General features: G+C 38.7%; 2 protein-coding genes across 4 annotated transcripts; one reads left to right on the forward strand and one right to left on the reverse strand.

The window, feature by feature from the left end:
* Window positions 1-2,941: 2,941 nt before the first annotated feature.
* Window positions 2,942-13,452, reverse strand: LOC116262097 (protein decapping 5). The gene is made up of 8 exons (XM_031641179.2): window positions 13,178-13,452; window positions 11,997-12,097; window positions 9,797-9,871; window positions 8,554-9,498; window positions 6,081-6,155; window positions 3,756-3,962; window positions 3,570-3,680; window positions 2,942-3,429 (listed from the first exon to the last, which is right to left on the reverse strand). Exons 1-8 carry the CDS (start codon window positions 13,326-13,328, stop codon window positions 3,280-3,282), a joined length of 1,815 nt encoding a protein of 604 aa, XP_031497039.1. The 5' UTR covers window positions 13,329-13,452; the 3' UTR covers window positions 2,942-3,279.
* Window positions 13,453-15,983: 2,531 nt separating this feature from the next.
* Window positions 15,984-26,261, forward strand: LOC116262330 (uncharacterized). Of its 3 annotated transcripts, none has more exons than XM_031641591.2 (9): window positions 15,984-16,340; window positions 16,642-16,908; window positions 17,180-17,252; window positions 17,426-17,501; window positions 19,478-19,561; window positions 20,541-20,674; window positions 20,998-21,250; window positions 23,644-23,707; window positions 24,536-26,261. In XM_031641591.2, exons 2-9 carry the CDS (start codon window positions 16,662-16,664, stop codon window positions 25,252-25,254), a joined length of 1,650 nt encoding a protein of 549 aa, XP_031497451.1. In that variant the 5' UTR covers window positions 15,984-16,340; window positions 16,642-16,661; the 3' UTR covers window positions 25,255-26,261. The 3 variants fall into 3 exon arrangements, with proteins under 3 accessions (XP_031497451.1, XP_031497452.1, XP_031497453.1); XM_031641592.2 differs by having other exon boundaries at window positions 16,645-16,908; XM_031641593.2 differs by having other exon boundaries at window positions 24,322-24,671.
* Window positions 26,262-27,691: the final 1,430 nt, after the last annotated feature.

The raw sequence follows: 27,691 nt of genomic DNA on the forward strand, positions 1-27,691 counted from the left end.
GTCTGATGAGAAATTAGCACAAAATGTCCTTCACTGTACGTATAGCTTTCTTTTTATAATTATTTGAAAAATTCCAAAGAGAAGGATACGAATGCAGAGTTCCCCACGTCTCAGAGAGTGCGTGTGCAAGGGAATAAAGCTCGCCAGGTTTTTTATATTTTTAAACTTCAAATGGAGGATGACATTATAACCACGCAGCTACCTCCAATTAGGCGAGCGAAAAGAAAAAAGCTAGAGACAAAGGACTGATAAGAGAAGACAAAGAACTAAGGATCTACGAAATTCCCAGAGAAATTATCATATGATCGTATAAAAGTTAGAGCGAATCAATTAAGGATTGTTATCATCAGCTGGAATCGGCCAAACTGATTCGGTTCACATGTCACCTGTCAAGCATTGTTTTTTTTTTTTAACATATTTTCGTGTTTTTACTGTCACGAATAAGTTCGAAAGATCTAAACTCACTTCCTAGCAACTTCGGTCAGTTTCTTACGATTTATCACAATCTTAAATATGAAACTAAATTTTTAAGGTATTAATACACGCGTCCACAGGATACTAACTTTGAGTATTAAACTAGCTCTGTACTAAGAAAGTTAGAAACTATGACAACCAATCACTTGACAACTCCATTGATTAATTCCTCAGAATTCCTTACATTCTTAAATACGATACTAAACTTTTCGGGTTGTTATAATTACATACTTTCATAATTTTTATTTTCAGAAAAGAATGCACGCAAAATCTTCTGCTCTGCAGTTGATGACCCGTATGTTCAACAACATATTCATTTAAAAACTGAGTGGCAAGGTATTCACCTCATAGCTCTAGCTGTTTGACCAAGAGAAACTCTGAGACTGCCTTTTGATCGTTTTCTGCTGGATCTATTTAAATGTAGAATCTTCTCTAGCAGCATTCTTTGTGCCCTTCATAAAATTTCTTTTCATGCTGAAACATAACTAAGATTACTCCCAAGTTCCTAACCTGCATGTTAGATATGTGCTCAGGAAGGAGATCAGAACTCTAACTTGGAACCTGACAGGCACCTGCTTGAGTCATAATCTCGCTGTTCTTTCAAGCATGCTCACCCATCCAAAATGGAACCTACTAGCCGAGGTGCTGTTTCCACTGGCTTGCTTTGTATTTCATCTCAACTGAATATAAGCATCAAGGTCCGTCGGACCTTCTCCACTTACACTAAAGCAGCCAGCAGCGACTCTTACAATCGGCATGAAACATCTAGCAGTGTTGTTAAGTGCGTGTGCAGTGACGCCTAATGTGCACGCCTCTGTGTTCACCAAAGCACTTAATGCATTAATGCATTAAAAATAATATGTGAGGTGCACAATGATCAGATGTATGCGTCACACAGGGCCAAGGGTGAAGCCAGGAATTTTTCATGAAGGGAGCCAAATGATAGATTTAAAATGTTGACAAGGGCCGAAATATCATTTCTCAAAATGTTTATATAAGATAAATAAATTTTTAACAAATTTACATGCAAATTGTTATAAAAAAAATTGAGGGACCAAGGCCCCTACCAGCCCCACCTTAGCTCTGCTCCTGCATGATGTATGCCTGCTGCACACTCTATGCCATCAGGCACAGTTTTTCTTTTTTTCATTCCTTCAAAACCCTTTTTTTAATTCTTAACGTTAGTTTGCAATATAACGGTAAGGGAGAAGGGGTTTTTTAAAGCCTTTTCACATTTGAACTCTGAAGTGAACTCAGAGCTCCAGTAAACCCTCTAACTCTTCGGCTCTGCAGTCCTTCTCTCTGGCTGTCCGGCAAACATTCCGATTCTCCGGCAACCGTCGATGGACCTCCGGGAGTGACTAGTAAACGCATTTCTCTCTCTCTCTCTCTCTCTCACTTGGTTGAAGGTTGCCAGCAAGCATGCTAGACCGGCTGGCAGTTGTTCTTGTCAGCTGTTTCTGCTAATAGGCCACCAGCCATCAGTTGTCTCTTGGTTTTAACCTCTGCTCACTGCTGCAACAAGGGCCACTAGCTGGCAGCCCTCTTTTTTTGTTAAAATGTAGTTCGTTAGGTGTGGGAACGATTTGCCGTGTCGGTTGGATTGTTTCCCATTGTAGTTCTTCAACTTTTTTCACCTTCGCTATAATTAAACTATAGACTAGTCCACAGGCACAGATTAACAGTAACGCCATTTAAATATGCTTCTACATTGTTCTTTATTTATATAATTTTTATTTCAGGTGTTTTTCATTTTCTACATTATTTTTAAAGATATTACATGATGATACTTGCGCATCGCTTCACCTCTTTGCGCATCTCTCGCCTTACAGGAACGCATTGCTTCGTATCATGGTACTTAACGACACTGCATCAAAGTACCATACTGCAAATTCCTTCTAACCAGGTCTTGTTGCCAGATGGATTGCAATATTGACAGTCTCTCCTAGCAGCTAGATAAATAAGAAACATACCCGAACCAGTTACATCTGAAAATGGCACCCATAAGGACAGAACAGTTAAAAACATGGCTGCAACGGCCAAGCCCAACAGACTCCGTACCCATTCCACCAATCTCTCAGTCTCACGGCAACGAAACCTGAATGTACCACAAACGGCGCAAATGAACATGAGAACCCATAATCATTTCTACACCAGGTATGACATCCAACAGAAGTCTCTTCTGTTTTCAGTTTTTTCTCCAAAACAGTGACGAAAAACGCAGACAGATTCTGTCATAAGAGAGCTTCGCCTAAAAACAAAAAAACAGCCTCGTTGCAAACATCCGGCTTCTACTTGACTGTTAGCAAGTGTTTCAACCACCTCGATGACCGTGAACCAAAAGCAACAAAATGTATGGAATTCCAAGATCAACATATATACAGCACAAGGATTTCCAACGTTCGACATGAAGAACTCAACCACTGATATCAAAACCCCTTTTTTTGAGTACCTTACATCATGTATCTATGTTTCAAATAACTAAGAAGTCCAACTCCATTTCATAATTTGCAGTAGTCATTACAATAATCGTACTAAGAGCAAATGTTCCATACAGGAACTGAAAGAAGTGCAAACTAAGACGGAGTCGAGTAAAAGACACAAAGCTCAAGCGGAACTAATTGTTCACATACAAGCTGTAGACTCTACGACCAGATAAGCTTATTTCTCGGTACTACAGAAATACTTCGACCTTGGAGGATCTCATCTTTCTGTGGAGAAGCGGCCAAGGTAGGCAACCCATATTTTTGTGCAACCCATCAGTACCAGCCTTATGAAAGGGGATAGATATCTTCACAACGGGACCTATTGATCACGGGCAGAGACCATCTGATTACGTCCTCTACCACCATAGCCATATCCCCTTCCTCCATAGTATGAGCCCCTAAAATTACCACGACGACCTGCTCCACGCCCACCTCTCCCTCCTCGGTGCCTAGGGAAATCGCCAAAAGTCTGCACATGCATACAGTTGAATGATTACTAACCTCCAGCACAGCACATCAGCATATAAGTAGGATGCATATACAGCTACAGCTGCAAGCATTCCATGCTTCTCTGACCACAGGATGTGATGAAACAAACCAAAAACATACCTCAGTGTCTATTTTCATTTGCTCAGAAAATTTAGTCCTTCCATTGCGTGATCCTTGATCCAATGCATTGCAAGAAAGTGAATCAAAGAAGTCATCCTTGACATAAACAGGCTGCAGAAGAATTATAGAGAAAGTCAATATACAAGTACAATCAATCATTAATGCAGAAGAATACGCCATAGCCACCTTCACTTCAACCCTAGAAAAGTGGGCATTGTCTTCCTTATCTTCATCATCAGCATCATCAGCATCATCATCCTCCAAATCTACTGATTTATCTCTTTGTTGTGATTGAGTCTTGCCAAGATGGCCCCATACTTCATCCTTATTGAATTTTTCATTCATTGCCATGAAATCAAAATCCTCTGTAAACTGGGTCACAGAACGCCCAACCTGCAAACTCGCAGAATTATCTGAGTCAGATTTGGGACAGGTCCACAAGAGACAAATGTTGTTTACCACAAAACTAAATCTTAGAAACCATCAAGACAGAAAACAGAAATAATAGAACATGCTTCTATTTTGCTTGAGAAAGGCCCTTATTCAAAGCAACTATTAGACAGTTTTTAAGCAAAGTCCGATTCCCAACCTAATGAGATTCAGATATCAACAGTTGAAAGGCTAGCTACTTGGCATGATCAACCAATCTCTTGCCAGCACAGAAGTTTGCTACAGTTGATGCTCACGCTAACAAGTCACGTTCAATACCTGAACAGTGACAACGATCGCTGCTACATATTTCTATGGATGGAAAGGGAAATAAACATAGATGTGACCTGGATTTTTATTAAGCTAATATAGAAGCAAACAGCCTCACGTATTCAAGTGCAGCACCTGCCATTCAAATATATGCTGATTAAAATTTATGGCAGCAACTCAAGAGAACAAGACTGGTCTACACCACATGAAAGAAAGTAGACATCAATGGTTGACCAACATCCATAATGCTCTCTCTCTCTCTCTCTTTATTATGCCTCATTAAAGTTCATGTTTAAACCTCATTCTGGCATCTTGTGGGGCTGAGCCCCACCATGCATGCCCAGGTGAAGCTTTTCAGGATTCAAGGGGTCAACCTTCAAAGTTTCACACTGCTGAAAAGGTGACCATAGGTCCAAAGGCACGGCAGGTTAATCCAGTGCAGCCAGATGGCCCGCCCCAAGAGTGCTTTCTCTTCTATCCAAGAAAAAAATATGGATACCATAAATGGAATATCTGCTCTGAATCAGTCATGGACTTGCTCAAATCCTTGAACTAGCTCTATAACTTTACTGCTTGATCCCTAGTTATTCATTTGATCATCCCTAAACAGGCCTTCACCAGAACAATCGACTAAAGAATGAGGTGTTGAATTGAACACTCGTGGCCAAAATAACAAGAGAGGAAGGAATATGTTAACTTTTCTAACACATTCTGCATTAAAATATGCTAAAGCAATTTAACATCTCAGAGATTATCTTAAGCTAAATCATGGTAAATATACTCTCATCTGAATGCACAATTACTGAAAGAACATAGAAATGAAGTTCCTAATATATGAAAAATAACAGGCATTAAACACATATAGCAATATGCACATGCCATACACCAACTGGAGCAAAGAACGGCTTCACAAAATTTCTACGGTGAAAAAACTACTTTTCACAATTACTACAAATGAGGAACCACTTATCCAATCAATCCATCGATGACGAAAGTGGTACTTTTATATAAGGTATGTTCAATCTGATCATGAATATCAAATGAACCATACAACGTCTAGCTGGTGAGGACATGAAGCCAGAGGGCTGTCTTCTAGGAATATCTTAACCTAGTCAAGGAAGAAAGTAATTCTTCACGGCTTCCAAAATATAGAGATGGGGCAGGATCGGAGTTAAAAAACTCCATAACATCAACCAACACAATAGGAGATAGGGAAAACAAAGACAAGAATAAATAAATAAATAGGAATTTTCAAAAATACACCTACACAATAGAAAAAAGGTACCTTTTCGATGTTGTTAAAAAGGCAGAACTTTTGAAAGTTAATTAAAAACAACTATATGCAAATAGACCATTGTTATCAGCAATTTGAGTTGGGCCTAAAATACCAAAAACAATTTTCAAGATCATTAGCTGCACTCATTTTATATCCAAAATAAGTAGCCTTTTTAATACTTAAATTAGTTAAGCCAATGTTTGATTACTATTTTTGGGCAAAATAGTAATGCATCTGATCTAAATGCTAACTTGATGGAAATAAAATAACATTGGGGACCTTTTTAAGTAAACATGGAAAATCCTAGGTGTGCCTTTAACAACATCAAGGACTTGGATGTTTTTTCATTGTTACAAAATGTTTAGATGCATTTTTGAAATTTTCCCAGAACGTTTTGCTGGCTTAGACTCACCAGCCTAGGCACCTAGGCTACAGTATTCCCACTTAGGCCACCTAGGTTTCCACCTAGCCCCACCTTTGGAGTTTTGACAGGCACACTCTCACACACACACACACATTAAAACAGATTGATGTACCCCTCGTCCACCATGTCCTCTTCCTCTTTCACGCCCTCTGCTGCCGACATGTGAAATTCGATGAGCTCCATTTATCTGAAAGTAGAAATCAATATTTATTAGCATTACTGGTCTAAATTGCACTCAAGAACTTAACAACATACCACAATAATTCCTCACTAGGAACTCTATAGTTACTTCAATAATCTCAGAGGAACATGACTGCAGAAGTAGCTTACAGACTAAAGTGCTACGAAATTAGGCAGAACCCAAATTAACAGAAAGGGGATAGATCAAAAGAAAAACTCGAGACTCAAGATTGTGAGTTGCCAAGGTTAGACATTGCTATGCACTAAGCTACAAGTTTCATTCTTTAGAGTCACTTATTTTTACCATGTGTGCATGAAAGAATTCTACTGTCTCCATATATGGGTTCTAATGTGTGCATGTAAGGTCTGCAAAACCATTCCTAGCCTGTGTCAGATAGTTGCGGGTTGTCAGTGCCAGTGCGGGTGCAGAACTTTTCAAAAAAAAGTTTGGGTGTGCATGAAAATATATAGATGTGTGTTAGTGTGTTTTGTGTAGAACTTAAAAGTAAAGACAATTTTTTAAGCCTCTTATTGTAACAAAAGAAAATTCCAAACAAGCAGGTAAAAAACTAAAAGAAACGGGTCTCCTTTTGGAATTAGCAGTAAAAGAAAGGTTTAAACTTTAAAACATAAGAGTTCATAAAACCCTAATAGTTTCAACAACTATGCATTGGCAGTGCCACCCAGGTATGTTTCCTCTTCTTCTTTCTCCCTCCCTTCCTTTTTTACTCTTTTCCTCCTCCTCTCTTCTACTGTTCCTCCTCCACCTCTTCTTTTTCTTCCTCTTTCTTTTTGGAATGGGAGCGGCACTCAAGGAGCACCCCCACCGGAAGGTGTGCCCGCATCACGTCGACATAAGTGCAGAACCTAAAGTGCAGCATCCATGTGACATACTTCCTAGCCTATTTAGGCTTAGAAAGCAATAAAGATGTCTTCACATCCATTTCTTTCTTTCAAAACTACCTTTTGCCACCATTCTGAATTCATCCTTTTTCTTGGGCAGCTGTTACAATGACTCATCTCCACAAAATTACCATTAGAATGCACTTGAACTCTTGCTCATAGGCTTTGTGAGGGCAAGGTGGCTGATTTATGAGCACTTAAACAGCATCACAAAGTGGAACGGACATAACCACATGGCTAGCTGGCTTTGCAGTTAAGCAAAAGGGAGGGATTGAATTGTCAATTGAATAAGCAGAAGACCACTTTTGAAACCAGTCACTAAGATAAGAATTAATTTCCAGAAAACCATAAACACAAGATGTCTGCTCAAGGAAACATCAGGGCAACCTTGGCAAATTCCCAAAAGCAAGAAAGGTTCTACTTTCTTCTCAACAAAACAGTCAAGAAAAAAGGCAAGAAGCCTAATTCTCATGGAGACGATGATCATATGTACTGTCTTCTTATATCATCAATGAACACCATACAACACAATATTAGCATCAGTGTAAACATGTGTATAATATTTTTCACTATAAAAGCAAGTTTCAATTATCAAAAATACCATATTTTTAGTCAACAAATAACAAAGGCAGAGACAAATCAAACTAAGACACTTAAAGCAATGAACACATTCACACCATAGAAAAAATTTTGAAATAACTGCTAGATTTCTAAACAAATAACGAATCAGAGCTAACTTTTAATGTTCAGCAAAACAAAAAAAAACTCAACTTTTTATAGAAATTCTCAAAGAGACACTTCTGAATAGAAAAAAATTCAAAAATAAAGTGGAAGAGTAATTTACAAAACTATCTCTTTTGATCAAAATTATCCCCTTTATATTTTTTTCTTCTTTTAGAGAAAATTTGTTAAGAGAGACAATCTTGTAAGTTACACCTCTTCAATAATTTCTGTTTACAGACAGCTCTTTGAGAATTTCTGTTAGAATTTCTCTCAACAGTTGAACACCTATTTTTTATCCTTAAAAGTTGACTAATGATTTGTTATTTGCATAAAAGTTAGGCGGCTTTCTCTATTTTTCTATAACATATGAAGAAACAGTGGAGCAGCACCATAAGAACGCACTTGCAAGTCTTGGTGCATAATAAGATAGAGTGTTTGTGCATTAGTGTTTCCCATGAAGAAAATAAAACATAATTCGATTAGGCCTCAAAAGACTAACATATTAATATCCCATAGTATTTAATCTACATAGTTGCATTATTGCATATATTTTTCTGCATGTTTCTAGCATATTTGGAGTGCATGAAAGTTAATCAACATCATATAGAACTGATAGGTACATAACTGCGTGAAAGTTAATTGCCGATATGGAACTTGCTCTAAGCAAAAATACATGCTCCAATATCTAAGAGAAGCAACCCTTCGTGATAACAAAAATCACAAAACCATGATACAACGAGGCAGTGTTTAGAAACATGATGGCAAATCCAGGAAAGAACCTTTTGCTCAGAAGCTTTAGGGAGAGGCAATAGTGGCCCTTTTGCATCTGCGGAAACCAATGCTGGTGATTCTGCAGCAGCTGCTTTTGCTGTCGCTGCAGCTGCTGTTGATGATGATGATGACGACGATGAAGATGAGGACACCACCACTTCAACATCCTTTTGCACTGCAGGCAATGACTGATGGGTTGAAGGTGCAGATGCCCCGGGGTGCAATAGCTGATTCGGGGTGATCAAAGATGGAATAGAAGTTTCAGAAGGCATCGAAGTTGAAGCCCCTGTGATGGACGACAATGACTGAGATACAGTCTGATAAGCCAAAGTTGATGGCCGAACTGGCGTTGGCTTAGATGGAAGTGGTGTAACAATTGCATTTATCTCTTGAGCAGCAGGCACCAGGGAAGATGCCAATGGTAAACTCACACTGGCACCAGCAGAAGAAAGAGAAACCAAAGGCGCCTTATTGGAGATGAGACTGGTTGATGTTTCAGATGATAATGGTGGAAGTTGGGCAGAAGCTAATGTTGATGGCAAGGAGATTGAAGTTGAAATAGTGGAACTAACAGGTGGTTGGACAGGATTTGGAAGTTCAGGCGAGCTTGTTGAACTTGTCTGCAAGGGAGCACTCAAACTAGGGTATGGAAAGTGCTGCTGCATAGCTGGTGGAATTCCCAAGCCTGGAGGAGGCCGAAAAGGCATAGGCTGCTGTTGGACATGAGGAAGACCATTTGAAGGTCCATAAAATCCTTGCCAGTACATCGGCATAGCAAGACCACCACCATTTGCATTTGGTGGTTGAGGAGTAGAGCCCCATGAACCTACACTGTTTCCAGGTTGGTATAATGGCAAGCCACCTTGAAATGTTGGTCTGGCCAAATGTTGGGAACTAAGATCCGCAACAGAACCTGGGCTTGTAGACATTGATGCCGGACGTGAATAGTGAGACTGCAAAAAAGAGAAAAGAAAACAGTTATAAACTCTTCCCCAGAAAAGGCTATTTGTCAGAGCTCGTTTGTATGCAGCAACACTGCATGCTTAGCGTACAACTCATCGCCTTTTGATCACCCATTTCAGTACCTTCAGACGGAGAACAGGTCAATCTCTAGAAATATTAAGATGGATGGTCACTGAAAAGGGTATTGAATACCAAATGATAAACATGCAGTGATGCTGCATAACAGATAACCTCTTTCTGAAACTCTTTGGCTATAAATCCATGTAAGGTTAGAATGTTTTCACTTGCTTGTATAATAGCAGGGTCATTATGTATTGGCGGAGGAGTTGCCTGGACTGGTGGAGATGACTTCACTTGTAAATCCTGAAAACAGATAAAAAGCAATACATTATTGTAATCCTAAACAGTCACCTTTGTAGTGACTATAAACAACAGCCAATATCAGAAAAATGCTAACACCCATAAAGCAAATGAAGAATCGGTTACAGACAACCAGAACTGGTAATGATCTCAAACATCACGTCTAAACAAGGAGACGTCAGAATACAGGTAGAGAATTTTCTTGAGTAAAGAATTCTTCTCGTAACATAAGCCCCCACAAGTGAAGTTGTGCACATGATAAAAATTTATCAATTCCGAATTTTAACAATAAAAAGTAAGGGGAAGATAGTTATACACCTCAAAAATCAGAAATTTTGTCTGTATCCAGATCAAGTAATTTTTCTGCCCCCTTTTCCTTCTTTTGAAATCAAGCTTTGTAAACTTTTATGTATGAAAATGCAGCATAACTGCGGGTAGCCATGCATACCGGTGTACCACACCTTCCAGATATAGATATGTATTGGCCAATACAGTGCATTATATCAATATGAACATCTGCACATTTGTGCATGCAAGCACGTGCTTATGCATATTCATATGCATATCAAATATCAAACCTTCAGCTATTAGCAAGAAGTCAACCAACAGGTGGATGACATTTCCAATTGCTAGAATACTATGAAAGATCAAAGGCACAGGATGAATATGAGCACTCGCGAGTAATTTCCAGAGCAACAAAAACATACTGCCCAAGACTTCGATATGGACTTCTCCTAACCTGCAATATGACATGTGGACATATGCAGCTCATGGACTATGAATCAACAAAAGTTATATATCAACAACCACTTCTAATCTCAGCTGGCATATAATAGTTTGACAACTGATATTTATGGAATATTAATCTTTTCTTCTACTTATCAATGGATCTAACTCAAAACACTTCTGAATGGTAGGATATTTTGTTCTTCAGCATGTGGTAAACAAGGAACAGTAACAACCGCCCTTTCTCTACACGTTCAGAAAATGTTTAGGCTGTTAGGAATACTGTCTCTAGAGTCCTAGACCTATCAGTTAAACGAGTGTCTCTCACCCAAAAAGAGGAAAAACAGAAGACGAGCATAGTCATTAATCACGACTTTGCATCAGGATAGCTGCCTAAGTGGGAACGTCCAAATTCCTCTTCCTTTCTAATTTTCATGTAAAGAACACAGGCACACTACACACACACACAGTCTCTCTCTCCCTCTCTCTCTTATGGGTTTCAACTTTCAATTTCTTCACATAAGTTCTTTTCTAGTCATTCCATTTTTCAAGTTAACTTTGTACTTTAAATTTTAAGTTCATTCTATTTCAGCGTATATATATGTTTCAATCTGTTAAGGCCCTGGTAGGCTTCTTAGAGGTCTCATCACCTGGCATTTGGTGTTCTTAGATACCGGAACAACCATGGTAAGCAAGGTCCAGTACCATCAGCCCATGTCATCCTACTGGCTTGACTAGTTGGGAATACATGCACAAGAGTAAAAATATTGAACACTATCAGCAGAAGTACATCTGCAAATTTTGACCATAATCATGGATATTCTTCGTGGCAATTCCCTGGTAAGTTCTGTCTTGGTACCTTTTTTTTTCAATACATATGGTTTCTTAGGAAAACCTCAGGAGTTTTAAGCTAGATATGAAGAACAATAAGAATGCTATAAGATGACATATTTTTAGTACTCTTCTTGCGAAAATATTTAAAAAATGAAAATATAAAAGAAACAAAATAAGAAGATCACATTGTTCAAAGCATGAGAAAAGGACTTTTTTAAAGTGTCGGGCAAATGTCAGGTATATCTCCCCAATACTATCGAAGAATGATATAACGACTTTTTTGTTTGTGCAAGTATTATGAAATTGGATACAATATTTTTATTGATATCATCAGCTCATCTTAAAATGATGCCGGTCACGCCACTAAAGAGTTGCTCCTAAAATCCTTTAGACTATCTCTTGTCTACGAGGGCTATAAGAAATATCCCAGCTTCTTAGGTAGGCATTTATAGAGCCAAAGTAAGGAGTGAAATTTACCAAAATTTTCATCAAAATATAAATGTTACAAGTGTAAGCATGATCCTCAAAATCTTCATACTATGAAACAAACACTTGGTAAGTCAAGAACCTTAATATCAGATCCACGAAAAAGTATATATTCATAAACTTTGTCACTTGGAGGAATCTGTTGGCCATCTTTCTTCCGCCCTTCAGTTCCAAAAGATCTTACTGCAAAGCAATAGTACAATAAGCAGTTTCAACCTCTAATTTTGATAATCTCCAAGAACGATCTACTGCAGATGGCATGGATACACTGAGATGTACAAAACCAAAACAAAATAAAAAATACTGCCACATTACCAATGCAAGATAGACACAATAGAAACTCTGAAACTGCCATGAATTGATTTTTTTCTCCTTTACATGCTCAGGGAAAACATCTTTAACTAACTACTTTTGTGTCATGATTATTTTCATTAAGAATGTTTTGGTGCCTGGTTTATACTTTATACTTCATACTCACATGTTAGTTTTCCTAAGCACAAGAAATAGAAAATTTCTGATTGCTAACACAGAGGAGGCTTTACTTCCTGATCCTTTTATTATGAACTACTGTGTCCTTCTCACTCCTCTCTTCTTTCTGTCCCTCCCCTCATTCATCCAACAATGAAACCCTAGTATTAGACAATAACACAGCTCTAGCAATAGATGGACACTAAATAGCATTGATTGATACATCTAAAATCTCATTTTCATAAAACACACAGACTATCCCCACCGACAAATATATTACATGATGAGTAGGAGTCAGGGATCCCACCATAAGCTCTAGCTCGGTTTGCAAATAATCAATCACGATAATAAGACGGACTAGTACCATGAAAAACAGTTGAAAAAGAAGAGGTTCCCAGAAGGGAAAAGAACACATAGATAACGAGGCCTAGCTTTTCCGGAGTTATCCAGAAAAGAAAATTAGGTAATATAAGCAATTGGCAAAAAAAAAAGGATGCAGATATATAGATCCCAATAACAAAAGCGATACAAAACACAGAAGCATTCCAAGCAACACGAGAGCCAATAATAGCACAGTTCAACGGACTAGTCCGATCTTTCACCAAATGAACATGAACAAAAAAGTCATGCAACGCAATGAACAAACAACGAAATTCATTCTCACAACAGGCAAACAACAACAAAAAGCACAAACACCCAACCCAAAAGCAATTGGGAACAAAACAAAATAAAAAAACCCCCAAAACGGAGAAAGGAGAAAGAGGGATAGAGAAAGAGAAGGGAACGAGGCGAGACCGTTTCGAAGGCCGATGCTGGACTCTTCGGTGTTGATGTTGTAGAGGATGCCCTCGTACCGAATCTCGCACTTGGATGTCAGGCTGATAAGGCTGCCGATGTAAGAATCGGTGGAGCCACCACCCGATCTCCCCGTCGAAGCGTCGCCCATCCTCTTCTCTTCTCTACTTTCTTCCCCTCTTGGTCGTCGGCCGTCAGAAGAAAATGATCAGCTCTTTGCGGCAGCCTTCCTCTTCACACGACCCCTGAAACTCCCTCCCTCTCTGAATTGGGCGAAGTAGAGTTTCGGTTCAACCCTCTCGAGCTTTTAAAGGGATGAGATTGGGTTCGGGCCCACGATCCGAATCATTTACCTCCAACAAAATCCCTCTTGAATATTACACATTTAATCATCCAAAGTTCTAAATTACATACAGCCCACTAGAGACAAAAATCAACTTAATGGTGTTTTCTATAAAAGTTGCGTTTATTTACACATTCAATTTATTGTGTCCTTACCATTTTTTGTCAATTTACCTTTTTGAATGTGTGATATTTCTATTCAATATATTGTGAATCTACAAATATATATATATATATACATTAAAAACGCATATATACAATTTTATCATAACTAACTTAACAGTTTGAATTTTTTCATATAATCTACTTTACATGCCTAAAAATCTAATTGTTATATTGATTTATATGTTTTCAAACGTTCAAATATCATCTGCATAATCTTCAAAATTTTTAAATCGAAGGGTGTGGTAAAACCAGTCTTAACACGCAACTAGGTTGTGCATCCCTGTATACGTCCACGTATTGAAGGAATGAAGGTGTAATATTGAACGAGGATTTTTAAATATCTTAAACAGTTGCAAATGGAATCGATATGGATCAATTGAATACATTAAAGAGTGAATTGAATACGAAACCACTAAAAAAGGCAGATTTCAATCCGTGGAAGAGCTAGGAATTTGTAGTTGAGGGGCACTAATACATATGACATGAGAAAAATTGCAAATTAAAACAAATGTTATTTAAAAAGTTGAGCAAACGGTTATAGTTGTGTACAATCTTACAATTCGTTAATCACGTAGCTGTAGTTATGAACACATTTACGATTGGCCTTAAAAAGTATATCAAAACTTATGAATAAATTTATAATAATCCTAAAAAAACTACAGATATAAACAAATTTACAATTGACCTCTAAAAAGTAAAACAAACAACTATATAATCATCAACAAATCTGTTTTTTATATTATGAAAACAATGCATGATCGCTTCATCGCTAATATTGCCAAATGTGTCTCTCTCTCAATTGAAATTTTACTTTTGAATTATATACTTAAGAAGACTTACAATGATGTCTATACTAAACATAATGCAAAGTTGTGTCTATCATTTTGTGGCCTTACAATTTAGTTCTTATCCATTCTACTTAAAACATCACAACTATACTTTTATTAAGTAACAAGAAAAGGATTCCTGATTTTTTCAAAGAAAAATGTTGGATACATTCAATTGCAACCATTTATTGAAGGCCCATAAATAAATGATTTAGATGCAATCTTGATTTGATGATTTGATTTTTATGGTCAGTATGAAAAAATGTCTTGCAAATGAATTATGATGGTAGAGTGAAACAACTTCACTTTTTATAAAAATGAGATTGTTAAGATAGGATTATTAATTTTGCACTGTTTTCTATGAAGATAAGCTTTAGCGTAAAAAATGCAATGCAATGGAAGGTATACAGGGTGAGTATTATTTCTACAACATGGTCCATAAGGCACATAATCCTCTAGCATAAAAATGTAGGTTGTCTAAAAGTTTAGCAGCATAAACAATTTATAATGAGATAAAAAGCATGTTACACGACATCTTGTCTTTTTTTTTTGTGTCAAGTATTTTGCATTTCGAGAGCATGTGAGGACAATATTGTTTTTAAATTCATTCTTGATCAAAGAATCCAATTTTGTGGCCCATACACCATAACCATATGCCAAAGAGTAGGTAGATTCACATCCATCAAGTGTAAATGCTGCACATCCACCAAGTAAACAGCAATCATGCACCAATAAGGAAGACTTGCATAGTTCCACTTCTTAATTATAAAATTAACATAGTTCAGTATCTGCATCTTAAACTTCAAGTTGTTAAGCTTATACTTTCAATTGAAAACTACAACATTTATCGAGGTTATTGCAATAAACACTGTATCAACCACCTGATTCTCCACGATCCTCTACATGTTTAGAAGTTGATGATGAAAATATATTTACAAATGGTTGGGCTAGTGATCCTTTCACATCCTTGACAAAACTAAACTCATACGATTTTGATCAGAGTCATTGATAAGGAATAGTTTGTCTTTGGAAACCAAAAGGGGGCAAAGTGAATCCCAAATTTACCAGTTCAAGATGCAACACATACATATCATAACGAAGCAGGCGGCTGCTCCAAATCATAAACATTTGATTCCTCCACTACTTGTCATTAGGATCAAGAAGCTCCAAATTGGTTATCTCATATTTACTTGGATCGAAGGGTGCAATCAATTTATATCTGATATGCATGGATTCAAATATAAAATTTAGTATTAGTATCATATGTAGATCCGGTTCGGGTTAATAATGGGTCGGTCCCTTATCACAACGTAGTCCAGAATATTGTACGGATCCAGATTTAGAACCGGCCCTTCTGGATTGTTGTTGGCGGGTCCGGGTGGAGGTTCACCGGCGCACACCCGACCCGCTTGCATCGCTCTATCGGGCTGTCCGACCTCCGAAGGATAGAATCTGAAAAATTAAATGGCAAAATAAAAAGAAAAAGAAAAAAGAGGAAATTTCCGTTGCTTCCCTCGGTCCGCGCGTTGCCTGTTCGCCTTCTTCTTCCGCCACTTCTCGGCTGCTCGTTTTGCTCTCTCCCCTGCGTGTCTTCGCCTTGAACGGAGCTCCGACTCCTCCGAAGTCTGTCCTGTAGCCAGGGTTTTCCAGGCGACTTTCTCGTGAAGCAGGCTCTTTCCCGAGCTGATGGTATTTGGAGGAATTTGATGAATTCGGAGCAAGATTTCTAGCTGTTCCCGTCCAGGTGAATGAGTTAGAGACTCGCGGTTTCGGATTCTTATCAGTGATAAGGTACCGACGTGGCTTACTCCTTGTCGGGCTTCGATCTGGTGGGTATTCCTTCACACGCCCTTCTTCTTGTTCTTGTTTTCTATTTCTTTATTTTCCTCTTTTAATTTCTTTTGGTTCTTGGTTTTTTCAATGTGATTTTTTTTTTTGCCTGCGTCGCGTGTTATTTTGTTTTATTGGAGTTGAAATTTATGAGAGCTTGTTGTGTTTGAGTTAGAGTTTTCTTCTAAAGAAAACACTAGAATGCCCTAGAGTTAAGTTTCTCCGGTAGTAAGAAATCTTGATTCATTGACCCTCTTCTTTTTCACATAAGTTGATATTTGACACCCTTTTTTGGACCAGAAGCTGCTTTTTACCTGAAGATGGAAGCTGAGGATTTTATTGATCTGCAAAGAATTGAGGTTTCCGAGGTTGAGAAGGAAGTACTAAATAAAGAGGAGGGAGAAATGGTAGAGGATCATGTCGAGAAGAAAGACGACCAGTTTCCGCTGGAGTTGAGTGTTTCCAATGGCGCAGATCTGGAAAAGCACATCTCGGAGAACAGTCCAGAATCAGCTCTGGAACCTGTGGCGTTGGAATCCAAGGTTGAGGTGGACTTGTTCGCTGTTGGTGAGCTTCATATTCTTACCATGAAGTTAACTTGGAGGCTATATGGTGCCACTCATTTTTTGGTCCCGCTTCGCCTGTTTAGTTCAATAGTCTTATGTACTTGTCCAAACAGAGTTACATATAATGAGGCTTGTGAAGCATGGGACGACTCTGGTTTAGAAAATAGTTTGTATATACTATTTTTTGTTTTGGCTTCGACGGGTGGATCGTAGATGAGCAAGTTGCTTCTTTTTAATTGTTCTCCGTAGCTTAGAATTTGTAGCATTTTCAGGTACTAAGCGGCGCCGGATTTCATATTCTAGCCAGCAACCCAGTGTCCACGTGGTGTACAGTCTCTTAACAAGGTCAGAAGAAATACATTTTCCTATGTCCCAAGTACTTGATGATACTGTTATTGATTTTGTTGTTTTCTGAGGAGCTCATTCTTAATTGGAGCACTGGTGTGATGTTGTTGCAAGTATATTATCATGGGAGTGGTGGGTGTATATTTGCTTGATGTCTATTTGGTTTTGCTTAGGGAAAGCAAGAATAAGCTTGGCGAACTCATGAAACAGTGGTCTGACTGGCATTCTCGAAATGCTTCTACAAGAAAGGTATGTTTGTGCTGAATCATCTTTATAATTTGGCTTATTGCTATGTCAGTTTGGAGGATTTCACAATTTTGTGAATTGAATTTTGTTAGTTTAGATTCTTTAGAACAAGGACATGAGCTTATCTTTGTGGAAAACAGGAAAAGTGTACCTTTCGTCAGTAATTCTTATTAGGAATTTATAGGGATTTTGTTGTCTGATACTGCATTGGCACAAAATGAAGGTTCCAAAGACATCTTTGATTCTATATAAACAAAGCCAAGTAATTTGTAAACGAAACAATTTGTTCTCTGTATTGCATGTATTTCCAGTTCGTTGCCTCTTGATGTTCGTACCTTGAGAGGTCGTTTGATGGCCACGGGAGACGCGGAACAGGACACGTGTGTCCTGTCTAATCGATTTTTTCATCAAACGCTGTTCACGTGACAGGCTGGACAGGACAGACGACTGGACAAAGGTATAAATAATTTTTTTGTTCCATCATGTCCTGAGGTAACCCTCGGAACAGCCTAAACAGGACACCGTCTCCCTCCCCCGAGCTTCCCGCCCTCGAGCTCTCGAACTATCGTTTCGAGCTCTCTCATTCTCCTCCGTCTCTCCCCCTTTTCTCTTATGAGTTTCCCCCTCACCCCTTCTCTCTTCTTCCCCCTCGCACCCGGAATCCTCCACCCCCTCGCACTCGGAATCTTCCACCCAAGAGGGCGCAGGTCAAGGCCAGGATCTTCAGGTGCCTCGGCCAATCGGTCGCCGAACTAGTGTCAATGGCCGCGGCGGCAGTTGGCGGCAGCTTTCCCTTAATCTCCCCGACCAGCTCCTGTTCCGCGAGCGCGTGCTCCTCAGATTATAGTGTGGACTACTGAAACGACGAGCTTCCGGCAGATTCTATTGGTTCTGGTGATTCTCCTAGGGGCGTGAAGGCCATGTTTTCTTCCTTCCACTTTCCTTCTCAAGTCTATGATTACAGTTTTGTCGTGAGGGAGTCGTGGTGTTGAGAAATTGGGGGTTTTGCTTGTGACGTTCTCATAGCATTTTAAATTGTAAATACTATAGAAGAGCATCTGTTTTGTGATTGGGGTTGGGATTACTCACAGAAGGCCTCCGTGAGAAGAATGAAGATCTCGTGAGCTTGTGCTTTCTCTCACAGATCTGGCTTCTGCTCATGGTGAAGGGAAGAGGGACCCAGTGTTAGTGGAGGATGATTGGAGAACAGGAGGCCTGACACCAAATTCAGTGTTTCTCTCATTTTTCCTTGTAATTTCTTCTACTAAAGCTTGAGAAACTGTTACCCATTCTTTTTTGAGATGAAATCAGCACGAGCTAAAACTTCTCTGTGTTCTTCCTTTTTTTCCTTCTGGAATTTTGCTCCCTTTCGCCCTTTTCCTATTGGAGCAATGAAACTGATTTTCTGATCATTTATTCCATCTTCTTACTCGTTGGTCTTCTGCTTTGGACTCAAATTGTTCTTGATGGTGAAAATGGAAGAAGAGCGTGTTCAAAGGGGCGGAAATTTTCCTATCAAACTGTGGTTTTCTCAGATTTGGAAAAGTTTTTTTTCTCAAAACCCGGAAAACAAAAAGTTCCCACTTCAACTTCAAAAAGTTCCTATGCGAGCAAACTTCTGACAGAACGGACAAAACAGACAGAACAGACATATGCGAAACAAACATCAGACAAGAGGACCGTAGTGGTCTGTTCCTAAAATCATCAAACGACGGACGAGAAACATCATTGTCCATGAGAACAAGACACTAGAGTGATGGACAGGACGTCCTGTCTGTCTTGTCCCAATGGACAACAATCAAACGACCTCTGAACATGCACATATCTTGTCTTCTAAGTGAGTTTCACATGTTCTGTCCGTTTCAATATGCGTCTGTTTCTATTGGGTGCAAAATATATCTAGAACTGATGACAATGCAAAGTGAATTTTTGTATTTGTATTTCCAATAACTTGAGAAAAACTGTTTACAAAATTTCAGGACTCTACAGAAGAATCATTGGAATCGGGTGAAGAAACATATTTCCCTGCACTTTGTGTAGGTCTTGAGAAGTCTTCTACTGTGGTATGGTGCTCTTATTAACTTTTGTATATTAGAATTGTAAAATAGCCCTAATACTTTTTTGAAGTTATTCTTCAGTTGACAATTGACATGAAGTATGATTAAATAAAATGTATGGATTGAAAGGTTGAACTTGGCTTCATGTGTTTTTGAGAAATGACATATAGTACAGTAAATCCAAATCTGACGGAATTGTGCAAGAAAAAGATGTTTTTACATGATTTTTGTTTCACACTCTTGACAAAAGCAATAAAAAAGGAGATCCTTATGGTAAATCACTTGGATATGTATATTGCTTTCCTTTCGGTTTTATCGGCATCACCATATAATCAATATCACCATGACAACAACACTTTGATGTTTAAAACTTTAAACTTTGCCAACAATAAGAAGCTGATTTTATCAATATAGTTTGAATCTTTCATTCGCACAAAGTTTGGTTCTTGTTATACTCTCAATGTCTTAATGGTACACAGTTCTTATTCTAAGTATTTGAAAAGAATTCCTGAACCATCTCATGTAATATTGTAAAGTTCTTCTAAATATCTTAGCATTGTCATAGTTTCTTTTTTGAGTGTCTCACGACTTTGATCAAACAAGCCTATCACACCTAAGCATTACTCCGTTCTTATTTGGAGAAATTTGAAGGTCAAATTCAAGAAAATTGGAAGATGGAAAAATGTAAAAAATTAAAATGAAGCTGAAATTTAGGAAATGAATAACAGGGAATCAAAAAGCAACATCTATCCTGACAAGGGTAAGGGTTCATCTCAGCAATATAGCCAGAAATTGTTTGTCATCATCATTCCTTCTGAGATGCTTTAAAACCTCTCAACAAGGATGCTCATTTTTGTTCTAGACACATATGAAAGTTCACTTTGTTCATTGTACAAATATACAAGATTTGCTGCCTGTTCATAATTTGTGCTGTGCAGCTGTTTGTTGTTAATTTCTATATTAATAGGATTCATCTCTTGTTTAGACATTTTGGATGGACAGCCAAGCTAGGTTGGAGGGGAAGATAGAAAATTCATCAGAGATTGAGTCAGTGCCAATGTATGATCGTGGATTCACGAAGGGGTCATCTTCAGGAGAGGGCTTAGCAAGCCTAGAAAGGTAGTTGTTCAGTTCTATTGCTTGCTATTGCTAAATGGAAGACATACTTTTCTTTACCCTTATAATTAGTGCTGGAGACCCGAAATGCACAATAAGCACAACTGACCCTTTTGGGTTTTTGGCGCCTAGCAAGAAATTGAAACAGGACGTGTATACATACACAGAGACATTGCCACTTGTATGTCATCATGATGGTTTTAGCTTAATTTTTTTTTGAGGGATTGCATTGTCAGTAAATGCTGCACAAAACGTCATATTATCTTTTTTCCCATTTGGAATAAACCGTGAAGAAATATCTGTTCATGTTCTTGTATTGCTTGCAGATGTACGGAATCACCAGAGCACGATTCTCGTTGCTTCAATTGTGGCTCATATAACCATTCTTTGAAGGAGTGCCCAAAGCCTCGAGACAATGTTGCCGTGAATAATGCTCGGAAGAAACATAATTCCAAAAGGAAGACACCTTTAGGACCTCGCTTACCAACTCGTTATTACCAAAATTCTCCCGGTGGAAAGTTTGATGGCATAAAACCAGGTGTTCTTGGCTCTGAGACAAGGCAATGCTTGGGTATTGGGGTAATACAGAACCTTCTTTGTGCACATGTGTCTTATGCATTCGAGCATTCATTCTGTCTTCACATGCTTCTCTGTATAGTATGCACTAATTTATGGTTTGCCATTGGCATGAAATAAGATTGTTTTGACATTTTTCCAGCTATTCAATAGTTTCAAACATAGTTACAAATGTCTGCAATATTTCAAAATATCACTATATTATTGCAAACATTTTGAAAAATTTATGGAAATATTTTGAAAATATTGCCAATTTCAATTGCTACTGAAAATAACATGGTTATGAAGATATCTTCACAAGATTTTATGAAAAACATTCTTAGATATATTTTAGACGTTATTTAATATTTTAATAATTTTTTTTACAGTTTTGCTAATGTTTTTGAAGAAAATTTGTACAAAGTTCATGCTTTGATAATACTTATTACCTTACATATGTTTTTTAATCAACCATGCAATGGAAAGTGGAAACTACTTTATGGTTTCAATTTTTGACAACGTGTCTGCAGTGAATACTGACACCCAAATAGTTTCCCGTCAAAAAAGAAAAAAAAAGCACCCCAAATACAATGTTTCCAGTAAATTTCATCCTCTGGACAAAGTTGTGTTGCAGATTTTTGACATGCACACAAAAATATGATCCCAACACAGTGTTACTGTCTAGGAAGCCACATCCTGAACAACTAAATAGTGATGGAACTACCAACATGATGAACCATAAAACCCTATAAGCACCAGATCTTTTACACAGTTAATTGGTTTGTCAGATATTGCATTAATCTTCAAAACCAGTCACAGATATAGCTCTCAGGGTCTTATCGTGTGAAGTCTTTTGGTACTAATTGGGAGGTCTGCTTCAACAGGAAAATCTGAGACATTCTTTTTAGCGTACTTGTATGTATATGTATGTGAAATGCAAGGGGGAAAGAGACCTATATTATTAGAAGCATTAGGTAGAGGCTAAGCAATGAGTAGGGCCTAGAGCTTTGGCGTGCCTAGGTTGGACTAGGTGCTTGAAGTGTTACAGAAAGGAAAAAGATAGAAACTAATAAAATACAACTGAACATCTAAGCAACGCTACGTGCATTATGCAGTTCCCTCCAAGAAAGGGAAACTAATAAAATGCTATGCTAATTGTTAAGAACTTAAAATAGCCATGAAAGTGAAACATTTTACAATGCAAAACCAATAACTATCATTTATATCAATAAAACAATAAAAAAACACAATTATACATACACATTCAACTTTTTGTAACATGATAATAAACATGATTAACAGTTTGGAAGATCAAGTTTAATGAAGTTGAATAATTAAAGTTCAGAAATTATATGGGATACAAGAGAGCTTATAAGTGAATATCTGTGCTTTTTAATGTTATAGGGCATGCAACATCTTACCCTTTTTTAAATTCCAACTGCTAAATCTCAAATTCTAATTTCTAAGACTAGAATTCTAAAACAAAACCTAGAGTCAATAATTTAAATAGAAAAAGGAGGGATAATAAATCCCCTGTAATTAGTTGTATTATGTTAACATTGTTTGTAAGTACTAAGAAGATAATTCTTATATATGAAAAGTAGAGTGGAAAACCTAAAATAACATGCAAAACATTCAAAGTATATTAGTATGTAAATTGCAATCTTGATTATAATTATATGTGGGCATACACGCACAGACACATTGATGCATATTTACATTCAACACCAAAAAAGTGAAAAAAATGACACAAAGCAGAGGGAAAAACCAAAAGAAAGCATGACCTTGACTAGGAACACCAATTTATATACACATACATACATACACACACACACACACACACACACACACACACACTGGCATTCTCGCTCTCAAACACGCTTGTCACAAACAGATGAAGATATATATATATATATATATATAAGTTCCCACTTTTCTTCCATCTGATCACAATAGTGAATCAAGTATGGAGCTTGGACGCAGAAGTATAGGTTGCCAAAGAAAGAGGCCTAAGCTAATGTATGTATAGCATCCTATACAATGTTTTTAGTGTTTTCTAGTCGTAGGTTGCCTAGAAACAGCTCGGTTAGGCGACTAGTTGAGCCTGAAGGCCTAGGTGAGGCTTTGACAACTTAGAGGGAGAGAGGAGAAAGAGAGGGAGAGAGGAGAAAGAGACTGTAGGTGATTGTGTTGGTACTTTCTGGCAGCTGTCCTTTTGATAATTTAGCATGGACTAGAGAGGAACAGTGGGTCACTGGATTGTTTTTTATAGAGCGTGTGTGACGCCTACCATTTTATGCTCCTTTGTGGAGTTTTGGTTATTTGACTTGGACAGGAAGAATGATTGATGATCTTCATGTCCTTTCTAGCGTTGCTTACTGCTGTTATTTTTGTTTCTTGATTCTCTTATTGTGCAGGAATTTGATCCTCCTCCTTGGCTTAACAGAATGAGGGAAATTGGCTACCCACCAGGGTATCTAGGTAATCTTTGCTTTGTTTTGTAAACACACACCTTTCAATTGTTCAACATTGTTTTTTCATTTGCCAAGTGGGCTGCATAAAATGGATATCTGTCACTTTACAAAAATAAACACCTTGAATGGTTCAAATTGTTATTTCATTTGTCGAGTGGGTGCATGAAATGGATACTTGTCTTTTTGTTCTTAGTGTTCAAATTTACTTTAGGACCAATCTATCCATCTAACTCAACCAGTGGATATGATACTTGTTACTCTAGGATTGAATTAGCACAGATGTTCAACCTGCCTCCACCTGTGAAAATCGATAGTGCTGATGGGAAAGCCAAGGGTTTCAATGGGAATAACCTTTAAGAACCTGCCTTGGACAAATGCAAGTTAAAATGAGAAAAGTTTAAATGTTGTAACTACTTGATTTGTAATGGTGGGAAGGTTACATTGCATTATCAGTTAATGTTTTGATGGTATTTGCATCACAAATCCAAACCCAAAGAAAAAAAAAAGAAAAAATGAACCTCCAAGCCACTGGCTGGCCTCTGGTTGGTAAAATTTTATGTGGTTCCCACTGCCATCGGTGGTGCACGCCGAGCTTTTGACCTGAAGGGATGTCTCTTGCAGGTTTTGAACTGCCATTGTTTCATCAACTTGGTGACATTCAACAAGTTGCTCCTCCCAGATAGTTATGTTCTTTGCTCTCTCTGAGTTGTCCAGCCGTACATTTTATGATAGAGCATTTTTTAGTTTGAATTTTCAAAGCAATTTTATGTTGTAAATTGTTTTTGGATTCTTTTATAGGTTATTCTGTGTGCAACATACTTGGTTATTATTGCAGGTACAGAAGATGGAGCTGAACCGTCGGGAATCACCATATATACGGATGAAAAGAGTGAGGAAGCATGTGAAGATGGAGAAATTTTGGAAACTGATAATTCGTTTTCACAGGAGGGTAAGAAAATGATGGTTGATTTCCCTGGAATAAATGCACCTATTCCTGAGAATGCTGATTCTAGATGTTGGGCGGCTTCCCCAAAGCAAACACATGGCCCAGCTTCAGGCAGAGACTGGTCCAATCCAAGGTCAAGTCACTCTGAAGGTAGGCAGTTCTTTGATCGTAGGAGCACCGAGGGTTATACAGATGATGCTCCACCAGGAACCAGTGGGCATTATTCGTCGCACATGCAAAGTCCTGGTGTTTTCAGCCCCAGTTATGGCGGTGAATCTGAAAGTTCAAGGCTTCACAATTCAATACCTAGGAGCCCAAGTTTAACAAGATCATACTCCGAAAGGAGAAGGAGCTCTCTGGCGTATGATAACTCACACAGCAGAAATCATGGCTCATATAATGATCCAAGTCACAGTCCTCATGTCCCATCTTACTACACCCATGGCACTCCGTCATACTCTTCTCCAAGGAGTTCCAGCTGGCAGTCTCCCCGGAGCCCAGCAAGGTCAGATCCTTGGGGCCTAGATGATCGACATAGACAGAGAGGGACACATGATTCTTCTCGCTGGAAAGACCATTATGATTACCAACACCATCATAGAAGATGAATCAGGCGTTAGACTCCTACATGCATGACAGCCATATATTCAATCTTCCTATCATTTTATTTCTATTGATTCTCATGTCGGTAACTAGATACCTGAATGGGTTCTCTTTGTACTCGACCGTCTGAAGCTTCACTTGATCAGACACGAGATTACTGTCATTGAGGGAAAGAGAAAGAAGTTGGTCCTACCAATTGTTGGTTCAGTGAGCCAATTTGTTAGATGATATTCAGGCTTCTTTTCCAAGTGCCTGTATTTTGCCTGTACTTTTAGGTGTTGTCTATTCACCTCTAGCTTGTGTGTGCTATCTTCCAAAGAGCGAAATTCACCTCTAGCTTGTGTGTGATATCTTCCAAAGAGCGAAATTCACCTCTAGCTTGTGTGTGATATCTTCCAAAGAGCGAAGTTACTCCAATTTTGGCTGAGAAATGAGTCCCGTTAAGGAAAAAGGTGTTTTCATCTGGTTGGATTACTGTTATTTGCTTTCTGGGGCCTCAGGCCAGTTTTCCGAAATGTTATGGCCAGTTTTTTCCTTCTATGATCCGCTGAAAGGGTGACTTGTTTTGGAGGCCAAGGCTGGAGCCTGATTAAAGTTTTGAGCACCACAAATCCTGAAGAACCTAAAGCATCATCGTGGCTCAAGGTTGTTCCACCAGGAATGTCTCTCCATTCTTGTGGTTTTGCAGCAAAATATTTTGGGTGACTTGAAAACGTTAAGCTGACGCGCCAGTGCAGTGGGAGTCCTTGTGTGGACTACATAAATTGTTGCACAGGTTGTCCGAAAGCAGAACGAGAACAGTTCAGGCGTTTGTTCGGCACCATCTCTTGTTTAACTTGCTGCAGGAGCATCCCAGGCTTCTTTTACTGTAGAACCTTATTCGAGGGCTGATCTTTTCTCGTTTTAATCTGAATGGAAGCCCCTGAGTTCTGACTTTCTTGTCAATATGTGAGACATTTTTTGCTGAAAATGGCTTTATCATCTGTTGGAAATGTGAAATTTGTTACCTTTAGAGGGCATTTGGATTTGAATAACATGCTGTCCCAAGGACACAATGTCCTTAGAAAAATGTAACATCACCAAACACCGAACAGAAAACATGGAGGACGCATAGTTCTCCTGTCCTTGAAGAACGCATTTTTACGTTCTTATGTGAAATGGTCACCCCCACGGAACACGAGGCGTTCGATTTTGTCGAAACTGCTCTCGCTCAAAACCCTCACACTGAAAAGTGAAAACCCTTGTCATCTCTCTCGCCATTTCAATTTCCTACGCACTCGCCGTCTCACTCTCTTGCTGTGCAGGTAATCCTCTCTCTCTCTCTCTTTCTGTCTTTGTTGCTGGTGATCGGCTGACTCTGCTTTCCCTCTCTCTTTCGCCATGACACAAACTTGTAGCCCGCTTCGTGGAGATGCTTGAGTTGCCACAGGAAACATTGGCCATGAGATGCCTGTTACATTCTTGTCATTGCCAAAGCTACTAGCTCTCTTCGAATCGTCTCCGAGATTTAGGGATGCGCTTCGATTCATGCACAGCTTATCACCGGTGGCCTCCACGAAAACCCAATCGCCCTTTGGAAGATCATCTTCTTTTTTGCTCACGCGAGTTCCCGCGACATCGACCATGCGCTTCTTCTCTTCTCCCAAATCGAGAAGCCAGGAATCTTCTTCTGGAACACCCTCATCAGGGTTTATTCTAGGACACCTGCTCATCGAAATGCACTCTTCCTTTATAAACAGATGCTTCATTCTTTTACGTCACGGAACAACTATACATTCCCCTTCTTGGTCAATTCATGTGCAAGGTGCGGGACGCCAGAATCCGGTATGCAGGTTCATTCTCATATTATAAAGAACGGGTTCGATACAGATTTGTTTGTTGTGAATGCTATGATGCATATGTACTCAGTATTTGGTGATATGGATTCTGCACGCGAACTGTTTGATAGGAGGCCTACGAGAGATGTAGTCTCATTGAACACCATGGTCACTGGATGTTCTCGTGGAAATGATCCTGTAGATGGATTGTTTGTATTCGGAAATGATTATTTTAGGCGTCAAGCCTGATGAATATACTAACGCTATGGTAGGTCTGCTATCTGCCTGTGCAAAAGCGGGAGACGCACGCAAAGGAAAGCAGATTCATCTTTTCATCTGCAAAAGCTGGGAAATTGATATGAATTTAATCTTAGAAAGTGCACTGATTGATATGTACGCAAAGTTGGGCTGATGGATACCGCAAGTAAGCTGTTCGGCAGAATGAGGAAGAAAAGCCCGGTGTCGTGGAGCTCTATGGCGTCTGGATATGCCAAAATCGGGGAGATTGAAAATGCAAAACTTCTGTTTGGTAACATGCCTGAAGCAGATCCAGTAACGTGCACAGCCATAATCAGTGGCTATTCTCAAGGATATCTTGCATACAGAGGAATCGTTATCATTTTCA

The sequence above is a fragment of the Nymphaea colorata genome, chromosome 10 (assembly GCF_008831285.2).
Source record: "Nymphaea colorata isolate Beijing-Zhang1983 chromosome 10, ASM883128v2, whole genome shotgun sequence".
NCBI classification, from domain to species: domain Eukaryota; kingdom Viridiplantae; phylum Streptophyta; class Magnoliopsida; order Nymphaeales; family Nymphaeaceae; genus Nymphaea; species Nymphaea colorata.

What these genes read in the sequence shown, in the direction of transcription:
- LOC116262097 (XM_031641179.2), bottom strand. Translation starts at nt 13,328, where the DNA reads ATGGGCGACGCTTCGACGGGGAGATCGGGTGGTGGCTCCACCGATTCT. An exon ending in CAGCATCGGCCTTCGAAACG is followed by an intron (nt 12,098 to 13,177) that starts GTCTCGCCTCGT and finishes ATTGCTTTGCAG; the next exon opens with TAAGATCTTTTGGAACTGAA. An exon ending in TTTCTAGGGTTGAAGTGAAG is followed by an intron (nt 3,681 to 3,755) that starts GTGGCTATGGCG and finishes ATTCTTCTGCAG; the next exon opens with CCTGTTTATGTCAAGGATGA.
- LOC116262330 (XM_031641591.2), top strand. Translation starts at nt 16,662, where the DNA reads ATGGAAGCTGAGGATTTTATTGATCTGCAAAGAATTGAGGTTTCCGAG. An exon ending in TTGAGAAGTCTTCTACTGTG is followed by an intron (nt 19,562 to 20,540) that starts GTATGGTGCTCT and finishes TCTCTTGTTTAG; the next exon opens with ACATTTTGGATGGACAGCCA. An exon ending in GGCAATGCTTGGGTATTGGG is followed by an intron (nt 21,251 to 23,643) that starts GTAATACAGAAC and finishes CTTATTGTGCAG; the next exon opens with GAATTTGATCCTCCTCCTTG.